We start from the raw sequence: 18,538 nt of genomic DNA on the forward strand, positions 1-18,538 counted from the left end.
TATACGAGTAAATTAATCAATATGAATTTTAAATTTAATAGTTGTTATATATATTGCAAAATATAAAAAATAGATTGTTACATGTTATAAATAACAACATAGAACATACTCCATCAAGACCAAATTGCAGTCCTCCCATTTTATAACACCGAACTTATATCTTAGTAAGACACAGAATGAGACAAAATGAATAATTACGGAGAATATATTGATACTAGAGTGGATTTATACGTAATTTAGTGCAGGAGAAAGTTAAGTTTTGCAGTTAAAGTGCATTTACGTACATTTTCCTTTGTATTAAGGCTATTTTTTTAGAGTATTTTGCAGTTGGTAGCTTTAGAAACATCCCATCATTTAAAACCGACAGGGAAATCATTAAATTTATGTAATTCCGACACATTTGGTAGTAAGAGCCTTCACTGCATTAACAATATTTCATACAACAACAAAAATATAACCGGATCACATTACTGAATAATTTGCAAAGCTCACATATATAGTAACAGATAATTACGGTAGTTAATGTGCATAACACTTGAATATGTTTTCAATTCTCCAAGTTGTCCATTAAAACATATTCGTCTATATGATTCTCAAATATAAAACCATTTTGATACTACACACACACACACACACACACACACACACACACACACACACACACACACACACACACACACACACACACACACACGCACGCACACACACACACACACACACACACACACACACACACACACACACACACACACACACACACACACACTAATATTTCTCACAAATTAAAATACTTTTTCAAATAATGTTCAATAGCGAAACACAAGACATCTTAATAGGATTCAACTGAAAAATGTTTTTCATAAAATTTAATATAAACACTATTAATTCTGCATACATTAACACGAATAGGATATGAGTTATGGTTCTTTATATTTTATTTCATAAAATGTTACTAAATTTAAGAAAATATGCATGGAAAATGTGCATTATTAAAGATAGTAACACTTTAATTTATTTCCCAGTTTGGCCTCACGTTATGTTATCGAATACGCCCATATAAGTCAAAATTTAACAAGAATTAGGTCTTGACATGCTCATATCAAATTTATGAAAATAATATTCAATATAGATATTAACATTTATCAGTAAATATCATCTCAATACTGAACCGTAAGATAATTCGCTAATTGTGACTATCATAAATACAAGCTTGTATTAATGATATTGAACCTTAACATCTGATACGGATATTATCAGGTGACATTTCATGTTTTTTTTCGTAAGAATAAACTGCATAACACCGTATTATGTGCTGGTCGTGAATTTATATATCTATGGTTAGTTATGAATCTCAATAATTTGCAATCATATTTTGTATATGAATCTGTTTAGTGATTACGCTGAAAGAAACATACATTATATTTGTTCCCATTTAAATTTGTTAGATAAATAAATAAAGTTTATTATCATTCGGGGACCTGCAATAATGTATTTTCTGTATGTCTGTATTAAGTATTGTCTCTCCGCCCGATATCTCGAGAGTTAAATTATTTTTGGCCTGTATAAAGAATATATTGCATTGCATCAATTGTATATTGAGAGCATTAGATGAAGATGCAGGTCACTCCATGGATGTCTTAGCGTAATTTTTAATTTAGTGTTATGAGAAATAATGCTGCGAAACTAACTATCAAATTGTAAACAAACCGAGTACAGTTATATGAAAATTGAGCAAGCAACATGAGTGAAGTTACTCGGTACATTGTTTATTATTGTACCTGATTCCCATTTTTAGTTGGATCTATTTTATTTGTTTCATATTCATTGATTCAGTATTTTTCACAGGAAGTTTCATTTACTATTTGTAAGAAAAGGGATTTTATAAGCATATTTCTTCAAGTTTACTAAGGAATTGCTTAGTGTATTATAAAATATGCGGATTCAATAAAATATAGTTTGCCAATAGTTACCTAAAAAGTATATATTTGGAAATTGACTAATCTTAAATATCCTTAGTTTAAATTTTTCTCAATAATTCGTATAAATGATAAGAGGTATACAGAGAATGGTGTAAGAATGACGTGAAACTTGTCACACTGTTTTCGCGGTTATAATAAAACTGTAATTTCATGCAATTAGGACGCTTTGTATTCGTATTATAGTCATAGTATATTATAATCTTGAGAAATATTATTACAAGTAAGTCCATATCATAAATGACAATCTGGAAAGCCTATTTGTGAACAATTTATTAAATGAAATATATCATTACCGTTTATCTACTTTTATTCATCAGCACTGAAAGTGGTGATGACGAATCTTCATTGCTCGTAATCTGTGTGATTAATTTTCCAATAATTCAAATGAAATGTAAACATCGATTGATGTTGATATTAAAGGCATTCCTTGTATAATTGGCCCCCCGTGGTTGACCTGTCAAGACGGATTGGCCAATCTTCCGACCTGTCTGAACATGAGAATGTCAAACACCCGCATTGGCAAACATCAACCACTCTTCTATTGTGGACTCGTCTCGTCCCGCCAGTTGGGCAAGCCGATCTCGAGTGCATTTACATTTATATAATGAGATCTGACTCAGACCGAAGGTGATGATAATTACAGCTGTGTCACACAAAAGTGTGGGAATTTATTGACTGTACGTGTTTGCACTTTTAAAGGACAACCACAAGAAGAGGAAACAGGCCTTCGCGATTGAAGTAGTGTAGATAATAGAGACCCGTTATTGTATTTTGTAATATTAATTTTATTTTACTGAAACTTTTTCACCACCATTAAGTTGATAATCATAAAGGTGGAATAGTTTCTAAAAATAAAACATTAACTGTCCGAGATTTCAAAATCTCAGTGAAAGAGGTGTCGTGCCTAAGTATTTCATTTCAACATTGTATAGAATGATTACAATAACATTTTCACGTAGCAAATCTTGTAATTTCACAACAAACAATATTTAACAAGAATGGTTGTTTCATTTTTTATCAACGTGAATCATATTCGCTTTGAATATTCTCGAGCAGTGCATTATTTTATAAACCTTAGCTGTTAGATTTGTGGTCTTTTTTATTCCCGGGAGGTACACAGATATACAGGGTGATTCAAAACTAAACGGCAATCTCTCGAGAGCTTATTCTATAGCTAAAAACAAGTAAAAAAGTTCATATAACCATATGCCCGGAAACGCTTCGTTAGCGAGTTACGCCTAGCGAAAGATTTCGCCCGGATTTCAGAACCCTTGGTGAAGTCAGACCGTATAAAAATGGTAAAGGTAGTTACAAAGATACAAATACGATTGTTTTTTATGTTTTTATATCTGACAAATTTATTAAAATTCGTCCCAGAGCTGTAAATGCAATACTTTTAGAGATATCTTACGTAAAACACAAGAATTGGTGCAAAGAAATAACACATTTTTGTGTTTAACGTAAGATTACTTCCATAAATGTTAAATAAAGGTCATTTTTTCTTAAACAGATTTGTAGAACATTTAATTCTGAAAAGATTCATGTGAATTACTTAGGAAACAAATTAATAATAGGTATTGAAATTTAGCTTTATTTCAAAATAAAACAGACGCACAAAAAATGCATATTCTTATCTGCATAAAATATTAACTAATGTTTAGGTTGTGAGTAACAGCTGATCATTTATTCAACACTTTTTATCGTCATATTTTCTTTGCAAAGGTTGGCAATATCAGCTGATCAACAATTAAGTTCATGAAGTAATATTTGAATAACCTTTATGGAGGTTTTTGTATTGTGGCGTGTGAAGATTGTATTTTGTGAGATCCTGTGATTATTTGGAAATATATTATACAAGTGTATAAAATATTTTATTAAATATTTATTTTTAAAATATTTTATTAAATATTTTTATAAAAGTGTATGTAATTATCTTAGTAAATAATGGCAGATAATGTTAATGGTATGTATTCGTTTGAAGAGTATACGGACATGATACTGATTTACGGCAAAGTTAACAAGAATGGTTTAGCTGCAGTTCAGGAATATCGTGATGCTTTTCCACATCGAAGAACACCTGATCGCAAAACATTTGAAGCTGTGGAGAGACGACTTAGAGAAACTGGTAGCTTTAAACCGAAGCGAATAGATACTGGTCGTCAACATAGCGCAAGGAACTATAATAATGAACAAGCAATAATAAATGCTGTAGAATTATCACCAACCACAAGCACCAGACGATTATCACGTCAGTTAAATATTTGCCAGTCAAGCGTATGGCGGACACTTCATGAAGCACAGTTGTACCCATTCCATATAACACGTGTTCAAGACTTATTACCGCAAGATCTTAATAAACGGAAGATGTTCTGCCGCTGGTTAAGAAGAAATTGTTTACGACATCAGTATTTTCTTCGGCGTATTCTCGTTACTGATGAATCCTGTTTTACTAGAAATGGAATTGTAAATTTTCGTAATACCCATACTTGGGCGTACGACAACCCACATGAAACTGCGACGAGGCATTTTCAACATACATTTTCAGTCAATGTATGGCTTGTTGTTCTGGGTGATAATTTGATTGGTCCATTTTTCCTCCCTAATCGACTTAATGGAGTAGCGTACTTAAATTTTTTAAGAACAAACCTGCCTACCCTCTTGGAAGATATTCCTGTTCAAAACAGAATAAATGCATGGTTTATGCACGACGGAGCACCTCCACATTTTTCTAATGATGTGAAAAACTATTTAAATGATACATACGGTAGACAATGGATTGGTCGAAATGGACCAGTAAAATGGCCACCACGTTCTCCTGACCTCACGCCAGCAGACTTTTTCTTATGGGGTTGGATGAAGTCAATTGTTTATTCAAAACGGATTAACACCATAGAGGAGTTACGTAATCGCATTACAGAGGCGGCAGAAACTATCAAGAATGCTCCAAACGTTATGAAACGCGCTAGAAAAGAGTGGATTCGTCGTGCGAAAACGTGCATTGCTAACAACGGAGGACACTTTGAGCAACTATTATAGGTGATTATTACATTTTTATAAAGGTAAATACATTTTATGTTAATGTTCAGTCTAGAATAAATGATCAGCTGTTACTCACAACCTAAACCACATCCTTTATGACGTTTTAAAAGTTCGTACGGTTAATACACTTTTGCATATGTATGCCACGTAACCAGCAGATATAAGCCAGTTATCTATATGTAATACAAAAATCTAACTGGATTTTCTTATTTTGTTCTATCCATTTTCCTTTTTAAGTCTATCTCTGAAGATTAGTCAAGTTTTTGTTAGCCCAATAAAACCGAGTAAATTTAGATTTGCTGATGATAAATTTATTGAAAGTTAACAGTTTGTTTAGAGTTTGCAGTTGGGTGAATACAGTTATAGTTTAGAATCTATTACATACATCAATCAGTCATCAGTAAACATTATAACGTAGATCTATCTATTAGATCATTCACATATACTGTATAAAACAATATTATACTGAGAATTCAAACTTAGAAAACACCCAAATTAAGGATATTTAACGAAATTATGATCACTACTATGTATCTGGGCATTTCCCTTTTTTCATGTAAATAGGATTCCGTAAATCAAATAGCATACAAAAAAATCCATATTAATCACTAAAAGAGTAATATAGCCAATATAAGCAAACTGTTTTATTAGATTACTATAAAACCTGTATTAAAAATTTTATATCAAATTACATATCTCATTGTTATATCCATATTATTGTTTTTCAATTAAAATCCAACACTGATAGTAATCTGCTGCTAGAACGGAGCTTAACAGAAAAGACAATAACCGTCTATACACGATTAATGTAGAATAATGTAGAAATCTTGATTGCGATTAATTCCTGAAACAATCGGAATACGTACAATTTAATGTTGTTTTTTAAGTACTAAGTATTGTCATTAGAGAATTTATTTATTATCAGTTCTATTCCTATAAGGAAATATAGTCATTGCTTGAAGAAAAGTATTTCCTTGAGCTTGTTTAGTATTCAAAGTAATAAGCAAATAGTATAACAATGAGTTATAACAGTTTTATATATTTTGACTGGTTTTTACTGTGTTTAAGAATGTTTGTATAATGTTAAAGAGGATATTCAACTACATATTAGTTAGTTAGTTATAGCATTAAATTGTTTTTGATTAATATCAGGCAATAAACCTGTACAACTCAGAATATAGATAATCTCAGAATGATGTACCTCAAACTTTAATAAGTCTATATTGACTTGAACTGTAAATAAATTCAATTACTTGAATTTTTGTATTTAAACCATTTGATATAGTTTCATCAAAAACATTAAAATAAAACTTTATTGGTTTTGCATTTTCGGGGTTTTTGAATAAAACTTAGGAAGAGGTAATTTATTATCATTTTAATGGAAAAAGGGTATATAAAAATGAGTTTTAACTGATGTACTAAATTCATTACTACAAATTTCATAACTCATTATATTTCTCGACTACAATATTCAAATATAATGTGATTGCTTTTAGTTCTTTCCATTAGAACCTTGGACCGTGGATGTAATTGCAGCTACCTCAGACGCGCTTGAAGCGGAAAGTATGGTGACCATGGACGACCATACCGTTCCAGGTAACTGTTATATCACCACATAAAACAAATGAAATCAATCACACAGAGAGGTGTAACGGTTATTTTGATTATTCCATATGCTAAATGATGCGACGTGCCGCCGCCAAGGTCAACCGTGACCGCGTTTAATCCCCTTAGTCACGCTTCCATCCTCCTTGAACTTTACATAATTTACTTTGTAATAATTATACAGGTGAAGATGAGTGTAGCGAAAAAACTTAGTGTACTGTGACCCGTTAGGAGCATCCTTGGCTGGAGTCCAAAGAGGACTGACCCTCGAGGGACAAATTTGGTGACAGTTCAAAAGTAAAAAAACGTGTTGAGTCGCGGATGAGGTATGGGCGACCAGTGCTTCATTGTCTCGTCTGAGTCATCTTGATGTGGTCGTTACTCAACGCTGGACATCTGCACGACCTTTTGTCTACACATTTTACAATGCTTGTTTTAGATAGCACTTTTTTACAAGGTATGTTTCCAGGTGTAAAAGTCAACAGAATAAAATATCTCATGAATATAAATGGTGTTTGGAGGAGCTTAAAATTTCTGCAGCAATAACACATGTGGCTATAAACAGCTTTTTAAGTCTCATACTTCTTAATCCTAAATACACTGAACTGACGTAAAACATATTATTAATATATAGAGTACTTATACATTAAATATTAGTAGTTTGTGTAATAAATGGAGGGAAACCAATAACATGTAAGTACGAGATTAATACAATTTTTAACTCTCCGGCTTATACATTCTTAGATAAATTTAGATTCACTCACTTACGTAGCTTCTAGAGTTACATTGGTGAGCACATATTATTTGTTAGACATACATTCTAAGATACATTGTTTGAGTGTTTGTATTATTATTTCGATGGTTTGTTGACAGACAGTTTTCTTCCGGCACCAAAAACGCATTCCAGAACTCTTCCTTATTAATTTATACATTTTCCTGTTGTAGGCGTTGTAGCTATAACGCCCATAGGTGTTATATTATGTATTCTTGCCACCTTATCACTTCACATTGGCATATATCCTTCATGAGAGGTCATTGATCTCTGCAACCTTATCGCGTTAGTAACTTGAGAGCAGTTGAGGAAATAGGTCAGGTTGATTCTGTCTACCTTACCTAGAAAAAGGCATCTGACAAGCTCTCACTTCTTCTATTGCTAAAGAATCTTCTGGCTTTTGGATTTCCCCTCAATCTTATCAGCTTGATCAAATACCAGTACCTTTTTGGAAATAATGTTATAATACGACATGGTGAAATGTATTCTGAGGGTTTCATGTACATTAAGGGATATCTCAAGGATCAAGTTTTTGACCATTTTTTATTTTTTAAGTAATAAAATAATATATTTTATGAACTCAGGCGTTCAGCTTCAACCTGATGAAATTAGTACAAGCAAAGAATGATTGAAGTACGTGCAAAGAATTATTGAAATAAGAGACCATTAACGTTTAAAATTAGCCATCAATTCTACTATATAATGGCTTAAATCAATAATTGGCTTCAAAAATTAACAATGCGAATTATTTTTTATTATAAAAACTAATACTTCCTTTTTAATAACTAATACTCCTTTAAATTGTGATGGTTTCACAAAACCAGACGATTTTTGTACAATTAAAACTCTCGCGTAATATATTATACCTTGAATAATATATGACAGATCCTTACCCGAAATCATCATGAGTGTGGAAAGTTAAGCATTGTTTGGAAGGAGTGGCTTTTGTGATTTTGGAAATGTTCTATATAGCTATAACTTCCTACCGTTTAATAATATCGCACTGCATTAAAATTTTAAATCCAAGGAGCTTGAGCTGTACACTAAGAAGCTTACCCCGTTGTATTGTTTGCATATCTGTGGTGGCAGGCATACCTGGGCAGAATACCTGGTGCATGCATTCATATATTTCGTAAGACCATCAAATCAGAACGAAATTAAATTATGTTGCTTTAATCAATGGACTAAAGCTATGGCTTAAAAGAATTATTATTTTGTATAGTACAGAGTCCATTCCTAAGAACACGATACCCTAAGATAAGATCTGGGGTATTTTATGTTCCTTCAAATTTATATATTAATTATATTCGATTAGACATATTTTTATTTTAATACTGATGTATTTCCAAAACCCTGATCGGGACGGTTAGATATTTATAGACACTATTTTGATCAATGCATATCCTTTGCTATTATCCCGTAGACTATTTGCTGTACTAGATTTTAATTATCTCGTCGAGGAATCATAATGTTTCTATTACTTTATCCTTGAAGTTAGTTAATTAAAGGATATATATTTAAATATGTTTCCTTGTTTTCCCCAATGATAAATTGTTAATAATATCACATCTGGATTAGACCTTGCTAAAATTATGTTACAAAGTTCGTAAACAAACGTTAGGTGATTCTAGTTGCAGTTCTTTAAAACAAAGAAACACTTATGTGTTGAAGGTAACCTTTTATGACAGTTTCATTGCCGACCTTTCGTATTCACTGACAAAAATACAGTATTTAGCCAACGCGGTTTGTGTCGAGAAGGTTATCTCAGTGTGTTTATGACCCTTTGATGGTCCAATTACCTCATTTTTACGACTATCTGTTGAGTTGTTATATCTGTTACGAAGATGTTATGGCCTGGACTGAGAGCACTTTACTGCTCCAAATTATCACCAGGCGTGTGGCGGTCTGATTGGTTCGAGCGAGTCTATTATCACTTTGTCCCTCTGACCATCACGAAGTCCAGCTTAACCTTTCCCATAGACTCCAGGGCCAGTCAAGGTTGTAGAGCACGGGACCTTGCCCACTGCAGCAGCCTGAGACGACACCTCTCATTATCAATTTATATTTATGTTCCGCCAGGGGAGCTGTGGGAGGATGTGCTCGCGGTATTGTGAAATCGTCTCGAGGTCAGACCACACAATAGAGATGTAGCTATATATATTTATTACTTGTTACTTGCCCAGACATGCTTTTGTCTGTATTGAGTGATTTATTAACATGCAAAAATATCTCCTCTAGCAGCCCTTGATGCTCAAAATAGAGTAATTTCTCACACACGTACATTGAAGCCATCGTAAAATCTCTTTTACAAGTCGAATACATTTTAGCAACACTTGAAAGATTGTCTATAATACAAATAATAATCAATTATAGCTCCTAGCTGGCTTTAGAGCTAAAAAAATTAAACTCCAAAGATCAAAACTATTGTATACAAGAAATATATACGTCTTGCTGTTGTATATATTTTAACCAAAGTAGGAAATTGTTTTAAATTATAACTGTTTTTAGCGTCTTCTGAAACAGTTGGGTGGAGCACTATAAACAAACATACCTATCATATGCACATTTATTCCAAAACCTTGCAGTCGATTATATTTTTCCAAATGTACCTTCTATATGACAAAATATTAACGGAGCATGGTTATCACAGCTTTTAAGAAAAGTTTAAAGAGCCCTATTTAGTCTTCACACTTTACTATCGGATATTTTAATCGCAATTAGTATGAATGTTCTATGGAATTAATCATCTAACAAAACGTATATTCTAAAAAGTAAGTAGAATAGAGCTGGTGATAAACTGGCTGGAGCTACCAGACACCTGGGACTGCGAGTGGCAACAGGTTTTGGAGACAGATTAAACAGGAACGTATATTATAGGCCATTTTAAATTGCATAATATAATCTCCAGAGCTAACTAATGGTTAGCAGTAGAAATATCAATCTCCTGAACCGGGCTTTAAGCTCTAATGATATTGATATCAGGCTGTAAAGTCATAGAGTGAAACATTTGGGAGTGCCGATTGGCGGGTTTTGTAAAACGTTGGACTTTACATCTGTTAACGCTAGTTAAAACCTTGTACTGTATCGCCTCTCCTCTTATTCTATTTGATAGGATACTCGCACAGGACAGGGACCCACAAGGTCGGACAGAATGATGCTTAAGGGATATAGGGATATTCTTAAAAACAAGTTGATAATATAAGTGGCAATGAAATTATTTAAATTTCACTGCAACAATCGATAATATTTTATGTGAATAGCTCAACAATTTTATTAACTACTTTAGTCCAATGTAGAGGAATTCTAAACTCGAATTCCGCAGGAAAAACAAACTTCGAATTGTTTTGGGGTGAAGGCGAAAACACTTATGGTGGGGCAGTATGAAGACCTTGAGTGCATCTTGAGTATGCATATTTAAGGTATATAGTCAATATTCAAGGTCATGCGGTTCAAAAGATATAAAACATTGCGTCCTGCCGTTATCTCTGGAGTACGAGACGACACTCGCGTACTAAAACGTGTAATCACGATGACAGGTTTATTCTCCCTAGTTCTTCCTAAAGCGCCAAATGCACCAATATAAAAACAGTTACCTGTAAATTTCCTCACCTCTGACTGGAGCTATTAATTTCGTCTGTCAACTAACGAAGGTCACCCTTTTGGGCAAGCATTTAATGCAAAACTAGATCTGACCAATCATGAAGCCCTCTCCCTCCAGCTTTACATATATATACATCCTCTGAGCTTGTTGCCCATCATCTGTCTGTTGCCAGTTGTTATCATGTACTCTCTGGTAAGTCACATATCTTGACATTATTATTATTATTGTATCATAATAGAGCAAAGTCCACGCAAACACTTTTAATATTTATTAGATAATTTTTAAATGATTCCCAAATACTCATTCTTTTATATAAATTGTCAACGATAGTTGAACATTTTTTACTCAAAATACAAATTAGGCATTTTATGTATAAAATAATTTTGAGCAGAAAACATTCATTCATTCATAAATTTTAAATCAATATTTCCAAAACCACAATCAAATATGCAATGTAGAAAATAACCTTGTTTTTAGTTAAGTTTTGATTTTTTCTGAGTTTAAAAGATGGTTTATATAAAATCTAAAAATGAAAGGACTTCAGTGACATAATGTTTTATTAAATTAAAATTTTTAACATTTGTATAGTAAATACTAGCTTGCATTCAGTCGATTATAAGCTTAAAAAAAGGAAATCTTTCATATTAGTATATCATACAGTCAAAATAAAAACTGCTTAGTAGCGTACAGTTTGTAAAGTCTTGTATAGTAACACCCAAAAATAGTTTTATTTTGCATGTCCGAAAATATTTTCTAGTGAGAGTTCACTTATTTCCTGTCGTATCAGTAAGCGGAGTTTAAATTATTTAATAAGTATAAAACAACACAGTTTGGAACTAGCAGCATGAAACTGTATCAGATAAATGTAAGTTGGTGGAAACTTGAAGTTTTGAAGTAAAAATCCAATCATTTCAAATCCATATGTCAAATTGATAATGCCAAAATCTGTATAAGAAATTCCTTCTGGCATAAATAATTTCAATTTTTGAAAACTAATGAAACAATGTGTACCTTGTACCCTTCTGTTTAGAACTCCTGTGTGTATTAAATAAACAGGATTATGTATTGATAGAGTCAATCTAAAATAGATCCTACCAAATTAAAACAAATTACATATAAATAAAAAAAACTAAATTACTCCAAAATATCTTTATATGTGAAGATTATCTATACAGTAAACAATTATACAGTTCGTATACGAATAATGTATTGTGGAATAATGTGTATGTATGAGTTAGTCATTAACAAGCAAAAATTCTGCCCTACACAGGGTCTTCTTTTGATGCTGGCAGGTACAGCCCTGGCGGTTGCCCAGGGCCCTGCACCTCAGTATAACCGCCCTCCTGTCCTGATAAGGATTCTCAAGCAGAGTCAGGACAACAATTTTGACGGCACGTTCACCTATGAGTAAGTTTGACTTCGTTGCTTACTTTACAAACTATTGTGTTATGAGACTACAGTTCTTTGTCTATTACTGATGTTTTATGTAGAGAAGTGCGCTTAGTGTAATCGAGAACTTATAGAACTTATAGCACCTGTTCGTGCGTGCGTGAGTAGGTAGTGCCTACTTTATTTACTTAGGAAAATTGTAAGATACGCACAAACACATACACAGGAATATAATATGTTTAGTTTTTCTTTATTATTTTCTGTACGCAAAAAAATTAAATTGAATTAGTAACTATAGTATATTATTAGTAGATATATTAGATATAGAAGTATACATATTATTCAATAGTTACTCAATGTTCCAAGCGGTATTAACATAACAACTTAAAAATAATTAGAAGTCTTTAAAACCAAATTCAATGCTACGTTCTGTAGGGAATTAATGATAATGGGAAAATGCAGAGCTTATTACGAATATCATATAAGATAATCACCGTTATTGTAATTCACAATATGATTAAAATATTGAAATAAACGTCTAAAATGCAATTTAATAATGATTCGTTTATAATGTTGCGATACGACAAAAGGAAAGATAGGCATAACGTGTAAACATGTAATACATAAACAAAAGGTGTCCCTCTGGCTGTAAAACTGCTCTAGGGCATAAAATATGTGATTAATCTTTATCCAAGCATAATATTGCGAACATAGTTATTGTTGAATTATTTTACTTATATTTAATATATATTATATTTTAGTAGCTTTACTTTGATTGTATAACTTGTGTATATTTAAGAATCTCCCATATTTCAGTTTTTACACTGCCTCTTTAAAAAAAGCATTTTTCATTCTGTCATATTTTCATAAGTAATACAATAATTCACTCTATAACTTACGAATGCCTACGTATAATTGTCTACTCATGCTTTCACAATAGACAATTCAAAATTCTGTTACGTAAATTATACAAAAGAAACGAATATTTGGTTAACGAATGAAAGAGTAGTATACTAAAGAACTAAAGAAAATGTGTGTACAATTCGTGTTGCATTTATTAATTTTTATAATTTAACTGACTCCAGTTTTCTGAAATTCGAATTTTTAATCCGAAAATATGAATTAATCCGTAATACCCTATTTCACGCATACGGATACAGGGATATGTTCATTCTCATTATATTTATCTCAATATATTAAATATAGACTGATATAGGTAACTGGCAAAAATTTGTAATTCACTACAAATATTGATTGTAGTTTTTACTCTTGACTTGTCCATTCATTACTTACGAAAGGAAATAAATGACTATGAAATAATCACCCTACAAATCTATCACAATAATCTAAAAAATTAACTTATTTATTACAGTAACGTTCTGTATCAGTTATTAATAAAAAATACAATTCCTTTACAGTTGAAAGTCAATTCCAAGTCATCAACGTGAGTTGTTATTGCCTGCAAGTAATTCTCTCATTAATATCGTATCTGCGCTATTCGCTTACAATGAATACAGATTTTTTTTGCACTATACGAATAGTTACGTATTTTTTGGTTACGGTTTTGGTTGTTAAGGAAAGCTATACATTGGAATAATACGTTATTAAATAGGAATCTATTAATTAACTATTAAAATATATACTTCCATATCTTTATACCCTAACGGCTTATTCCATATTCATTGGATTCATGATTTGAATACACAATACAAATCTTCAAAAAAGAACCTGTTACACATAATGATACACATTTATATACAAATTTATATATAGAGTAGCATTAATATTTAGCTAATAAATAAAATTGAATCTGTTCATATCGTTAAATTTATCGTGGTTAATGCTGAATTTCATGATGGGTACAAGATATTTTAGCCTTAATGATTACTAAATCTATACAATTAATAGCCTTTATCTCTATTTTATAACTTTACTCTTTAGAACACCAAATATGTAATATTGCATGCGAAAACTACCTGAAAAGTCTAATAATTAATTATTACAGAGTTTATATTAATAAATTACTAAAAAATGTTATCTCGATCTTAGATTTGAATCCGAAAATGGAATCACCAATCAAGCCAGTGGGTATGTGAAGGCGATCAGCCCCAAGGAGCAGGCGCAGGTGATCCAGGGACAGTACTCATACACCGCCCCTGACGGCACCCCAATCATTACCCGCTGGTTCGCCGACGAGTCAGGGTTCCATGCTGAGGGAGCCCATCTACCCGTGGCACCCCCAGTCCCTGAAGCCATCGCCAAGTCTCTGGCCTACCAGGCGTCTCTGCCTCCTGCTGCTGTTGCTCCTTCTGCAGTGTACAGAAGGCGGTGAACAGTGGCGAAGAAATTGTAACGGAACATTTGAAATGTATACATTGTACTAATCGGTGTGTAAATATTGAAATAAATACATTACAAATTAATCTTTGTAACTGTTTTCGTACTTAAATTTGGCTGTTTCGTTTTATAATATACTCCGTTTTAGTGATGAACTACTTTCAATCCATACATATACTCTGATTTTGTATATTTTGTTCGAGAACACTCCAAGAATGAATTCATTAAAAGTAAATGAAAGTGAGCTTACTTGGATATTGCCCAGATATAACAAACAATCTTCATATAATAAAATGAATATTTCATAAGTGTTTTACATTAAGCTTTAAAGAAGCATATTACTCGGTGGGGCTTCTGCTCCACGTGTCAAAACTAATTGAGCTGCACACTTTCTTGACAGGCAATTTTGAGTTCAAATCAGAGTTAAGAGGCTATTTATTACTCAGAGGAACATCTCGAAATCTATATGATATACAGGATTTAAATTTTGATGAGATGTAATTTCTACATAGGCAACATTGAGGCTACAGATACCTGATTACTATTAGATATTATTTAGGCTACAGTAACCTAAATAATATAAAATATATAATATTATAGATGCATAGTATAGATGAAAAGTAAATCTTTTTTAAAGATTATCATACCTTCATTAAATCTATATAAAATAGCCAAAACCTCACTCACTCGCTCATCACTAAATCTAGAATTTTCCAATATGATGAAATTTGGCACACATGTTCCTCAATAATATTAAATAGAAAACAATTATTTCATAAAGATAACCAGTTATAGGGGTTTGAAAAGAATTACAAATCTTAGAAACTATATTTTGTTTTTCAACTTTACAATTTTCTATAACGATGAAATTTTTATAAATATGTGGCTCATGTTCTCAACACAAAAATAAGAGATTTTCAGATAGGTTAACCACCCTTAGCGTCTTAAATAGAGTTGGGACCTCTAAAAGAACTTATTTCCAACTTCCCAAATTTCATAGAAGAATTAATTTAACAGACACATGCCTAATAACTTAAAGGGAAAAACAAAAGCATTTTCATGAGCATCAAACACCCATTTAAAAAAGGTTGCAGCCCCTAGGCCAGACTTGGTCGCTTTTTGACTATTGAAGACATTTTAGACTAGCATATGTATATAATTTATTAATGTGGACAACATAGTAAACGATACTACGGAGCCGGAAACTACTTAGATCGGAAGGAGATGATAGTGGCCGAAAGTATATGATAACCTTATTCCTTTTCAAGGTATTTCCGGTTCTATAGCTGCGTTTTTCATGTTGTCCTGGTCTGGAAAGTAAATACATACGTTATTCTGAAAGTCTACTTAAATTATAGAGTGATTATTTCCGGCCATTGAACTATACTTCCGGTTTGAGGATATCCGGTGCTATAATATGACAGGAAGTATATAATATTTCACAAAAACGACGTTCCATATCCTCTCAGCTATATATTTTTGATCAGGTCCATAATGCAAACGTTACTATAGCACCGGATATACCTTAAAATATACATTGGATAGAAATAAGATGGTTATGAATAGAAGTGGACACTTTCTGGCAGAAGAAGAGTTTTTATATCTAGCATGAGTATATATTTTGATGATTGAAAACGCTAATGAAATACATTTAAAATACTATAGAACAGAAGTATACAGGTATTGAATTGGCAGATGGAAAACGATTCTTATTGTTCTAAACTTTTCATTGGGGCAAAAATTCAATCGCTACTGGGGTACCGGGAATAGCTTATGAGTTATCACTAAAGAAGATTACCAGGGCCCAAAGTACAATTTTTTCCACTAATATAGAATTCTCAGACAAGGTATGTATGTATTTTTATCGTAGCAACAAAGAGAACTCAAAATGGCATTAAACATAACTTATTCAGACCAGAACAGCTTCTTCACGTGACAAACGAAGCAGTTTTGTTGTACATTTTAACCTCTTGAACACTCAAATAGTATGCACCTTAATACTTCTACTTCCAATTTAAAATTAACATAGGGCTTTACCACGTTACATCATTAGTACTTCCAATAAGATTACTACGGGCTTAGTACTCCTGCCTGCCTAGTCAAACCCTTTTACAACTCGTACATAAAGCCCAATATTATTCTGGAATGTATCAGAAGTTTGTAATATCTTCCAATAAATATAACGTATTTTTATTCATTGAAAAAGTATATACCCATCACGGACTTGTTTCAAATAAAATATCGTGAAAGCCGTGGGTAATTGCTAATTATATTATAAAGAGTAATATTGACAAGCATACGCAATTTTGAGATTTGAGTAATGTTATAAATGTGACCACTGTTAGCTTAGAGCATTTTGTATGAACAAGTAACATAAACGATATAAAACAATATTTTTTCATATTTATTTATCGTGAAATAAAGTATAATGATTACAAGAAATGTTAAACGTTTCAATCATTGTTCAGGAGTAGGTTAGACAGGTATTATTGCGCTGTTAGCGTTAGTTTGGCGTAGAATTTGATGAACGACCTAAACAAGTTTCAAATATGTTGTAAGATCAATACCTCCTTAATAATAAGTGGCTATCCAGGTAAGTGAATTTTAAATATCACATAACTATAATGGCTTTTTACTGTTTAAATAATTTTAAATTAACTGTTATTAAGAGTTTTGGCTCTTTCAAGATACAGCACAAAGACTGTTAAAACAAAAGGGATAAAGTGTTTAGTTTTAGTATTTTGGCACTCCCAGACAACGAAACGTCTTCAGAAAATATGCTAGATTACTCATTGACAAGGGAAAAGTCACCAGTAATTTTGATACAAGGGTAATCAGCGTTAACGTACTGAAAATATATTCCAAAAAACTGGATGTTCCAATTTATTGCTGGAAATTTATAGCGAATAAATTGAGTGTTATCCCGCCCTAAAAGTGCAGTACTTTCATTCAGTTGAACTAACTCAAAAACCTACAACGTAAAACTGGATAGAGGCTTTCTTTACTAACTTGTTTAAGATTTTCTTATGAAAAAAGATCAAGGTCCTCTTTGTAAAAATAGTTCAACGATTACAAGTACGAAAGAAAATAAAAAAACACGAGTCTCAAAACTACTGTTTGCAGCGCGATTATACGTCGAGGCCTAATACTACTGTATCAGTGTGGAACTTGGAGTAATAATAGCGAATTATGTACTCTAATCGTAGTAACTACCATCCATAAGATATTTGTTTGTCTTTGATTGAGGGACTTGCATACTTGGAAGGATTAAAATACAAAAATTATTCGCTTATAGCAGTATCTTGAGACTATTACGACAGTATGCCGTTTATAAGCCGATGCCATAAAATGCAGGGAGCGGCAGCGCTCATTGGTGACGTGGGGACCATTGTGCAACGATGAGTGCATCCTGTCCCGTTAAGATGGTTGGTAAAGCGTTAATAACAGGTTGTCTGTCAGTGATTACATGTATACAGATAACACAGCTCCGGTGATGGGCCGGTGGTGTAACATCTCCAAATTCCCAACAGGTTGACCTTAACTGTTCATCCTGGTTTATACGTCAATGCCAAATATAATCACGTGATTGGTTTCTGTCCGATCAGTATAATTCTTGTTTGACATCCAATAACCACCGCATTGAACTTGCTGATATAATAATACGTAATAGTTATCACATATTTTAATTAAAAAGTATTTATAAGAGCTCTTATGTATATTACACACTCGTATTCGTAAACTAGACTTATGAAATAAAGTAGGATGGTAAAATTTATATAAAAAAGGAATGAATTTCGACTATAATATTATCCTTAT

General features: G+C 32.3%; 1 protein-coding gene across 1 annotated transcript; it reads left to right on the forward strand.

Annotated features, from left to right (window-relative positions):
- The first annotated feature begins 11,041 nt into the window (after window positions 1–11,041).
- Window positions 11,042–14,808, forward strand: LOC124358740 (endocuticle structural glycoprotein SgAbd-2-like). The gene is made up of 3 exons (XM_046811039.1): window positions 11,042–11,188; window positions 12,267–12,403; window positions 14,435–14,808. Exons 1-3 carry the CDS (start codon window positions 11,177–11,179, stop codon window positions 14,715–14,717), a joined length of 432 nt encoding a protein of 143 aa, XP_046666995.1. The 5' UTR covers window positions 11,042–11,176; the 3' UTR covers window positions 14,718–14,808.
- The last annotated feature ends 3,730 nt before the right edge of the window (window positions 14,809–18,538 follow it).

This window comes from Homalodisca vitripennis, chromosome 3 (genome assembly GCF_021130785.1).
Source record: "Homalodisca vitripennis isolate AUS2020 chromosome 3, UT_GWSS_2.1, whole genome shotgun sequence".
Classification (NCBI taxonomy): domain Eukaryota; kingdom Metazoa; phylum Arthropoda; class Insecta; order Hemiptera; family Cicadellidae; genus Homalodisca; species Homalodisca vitripennis.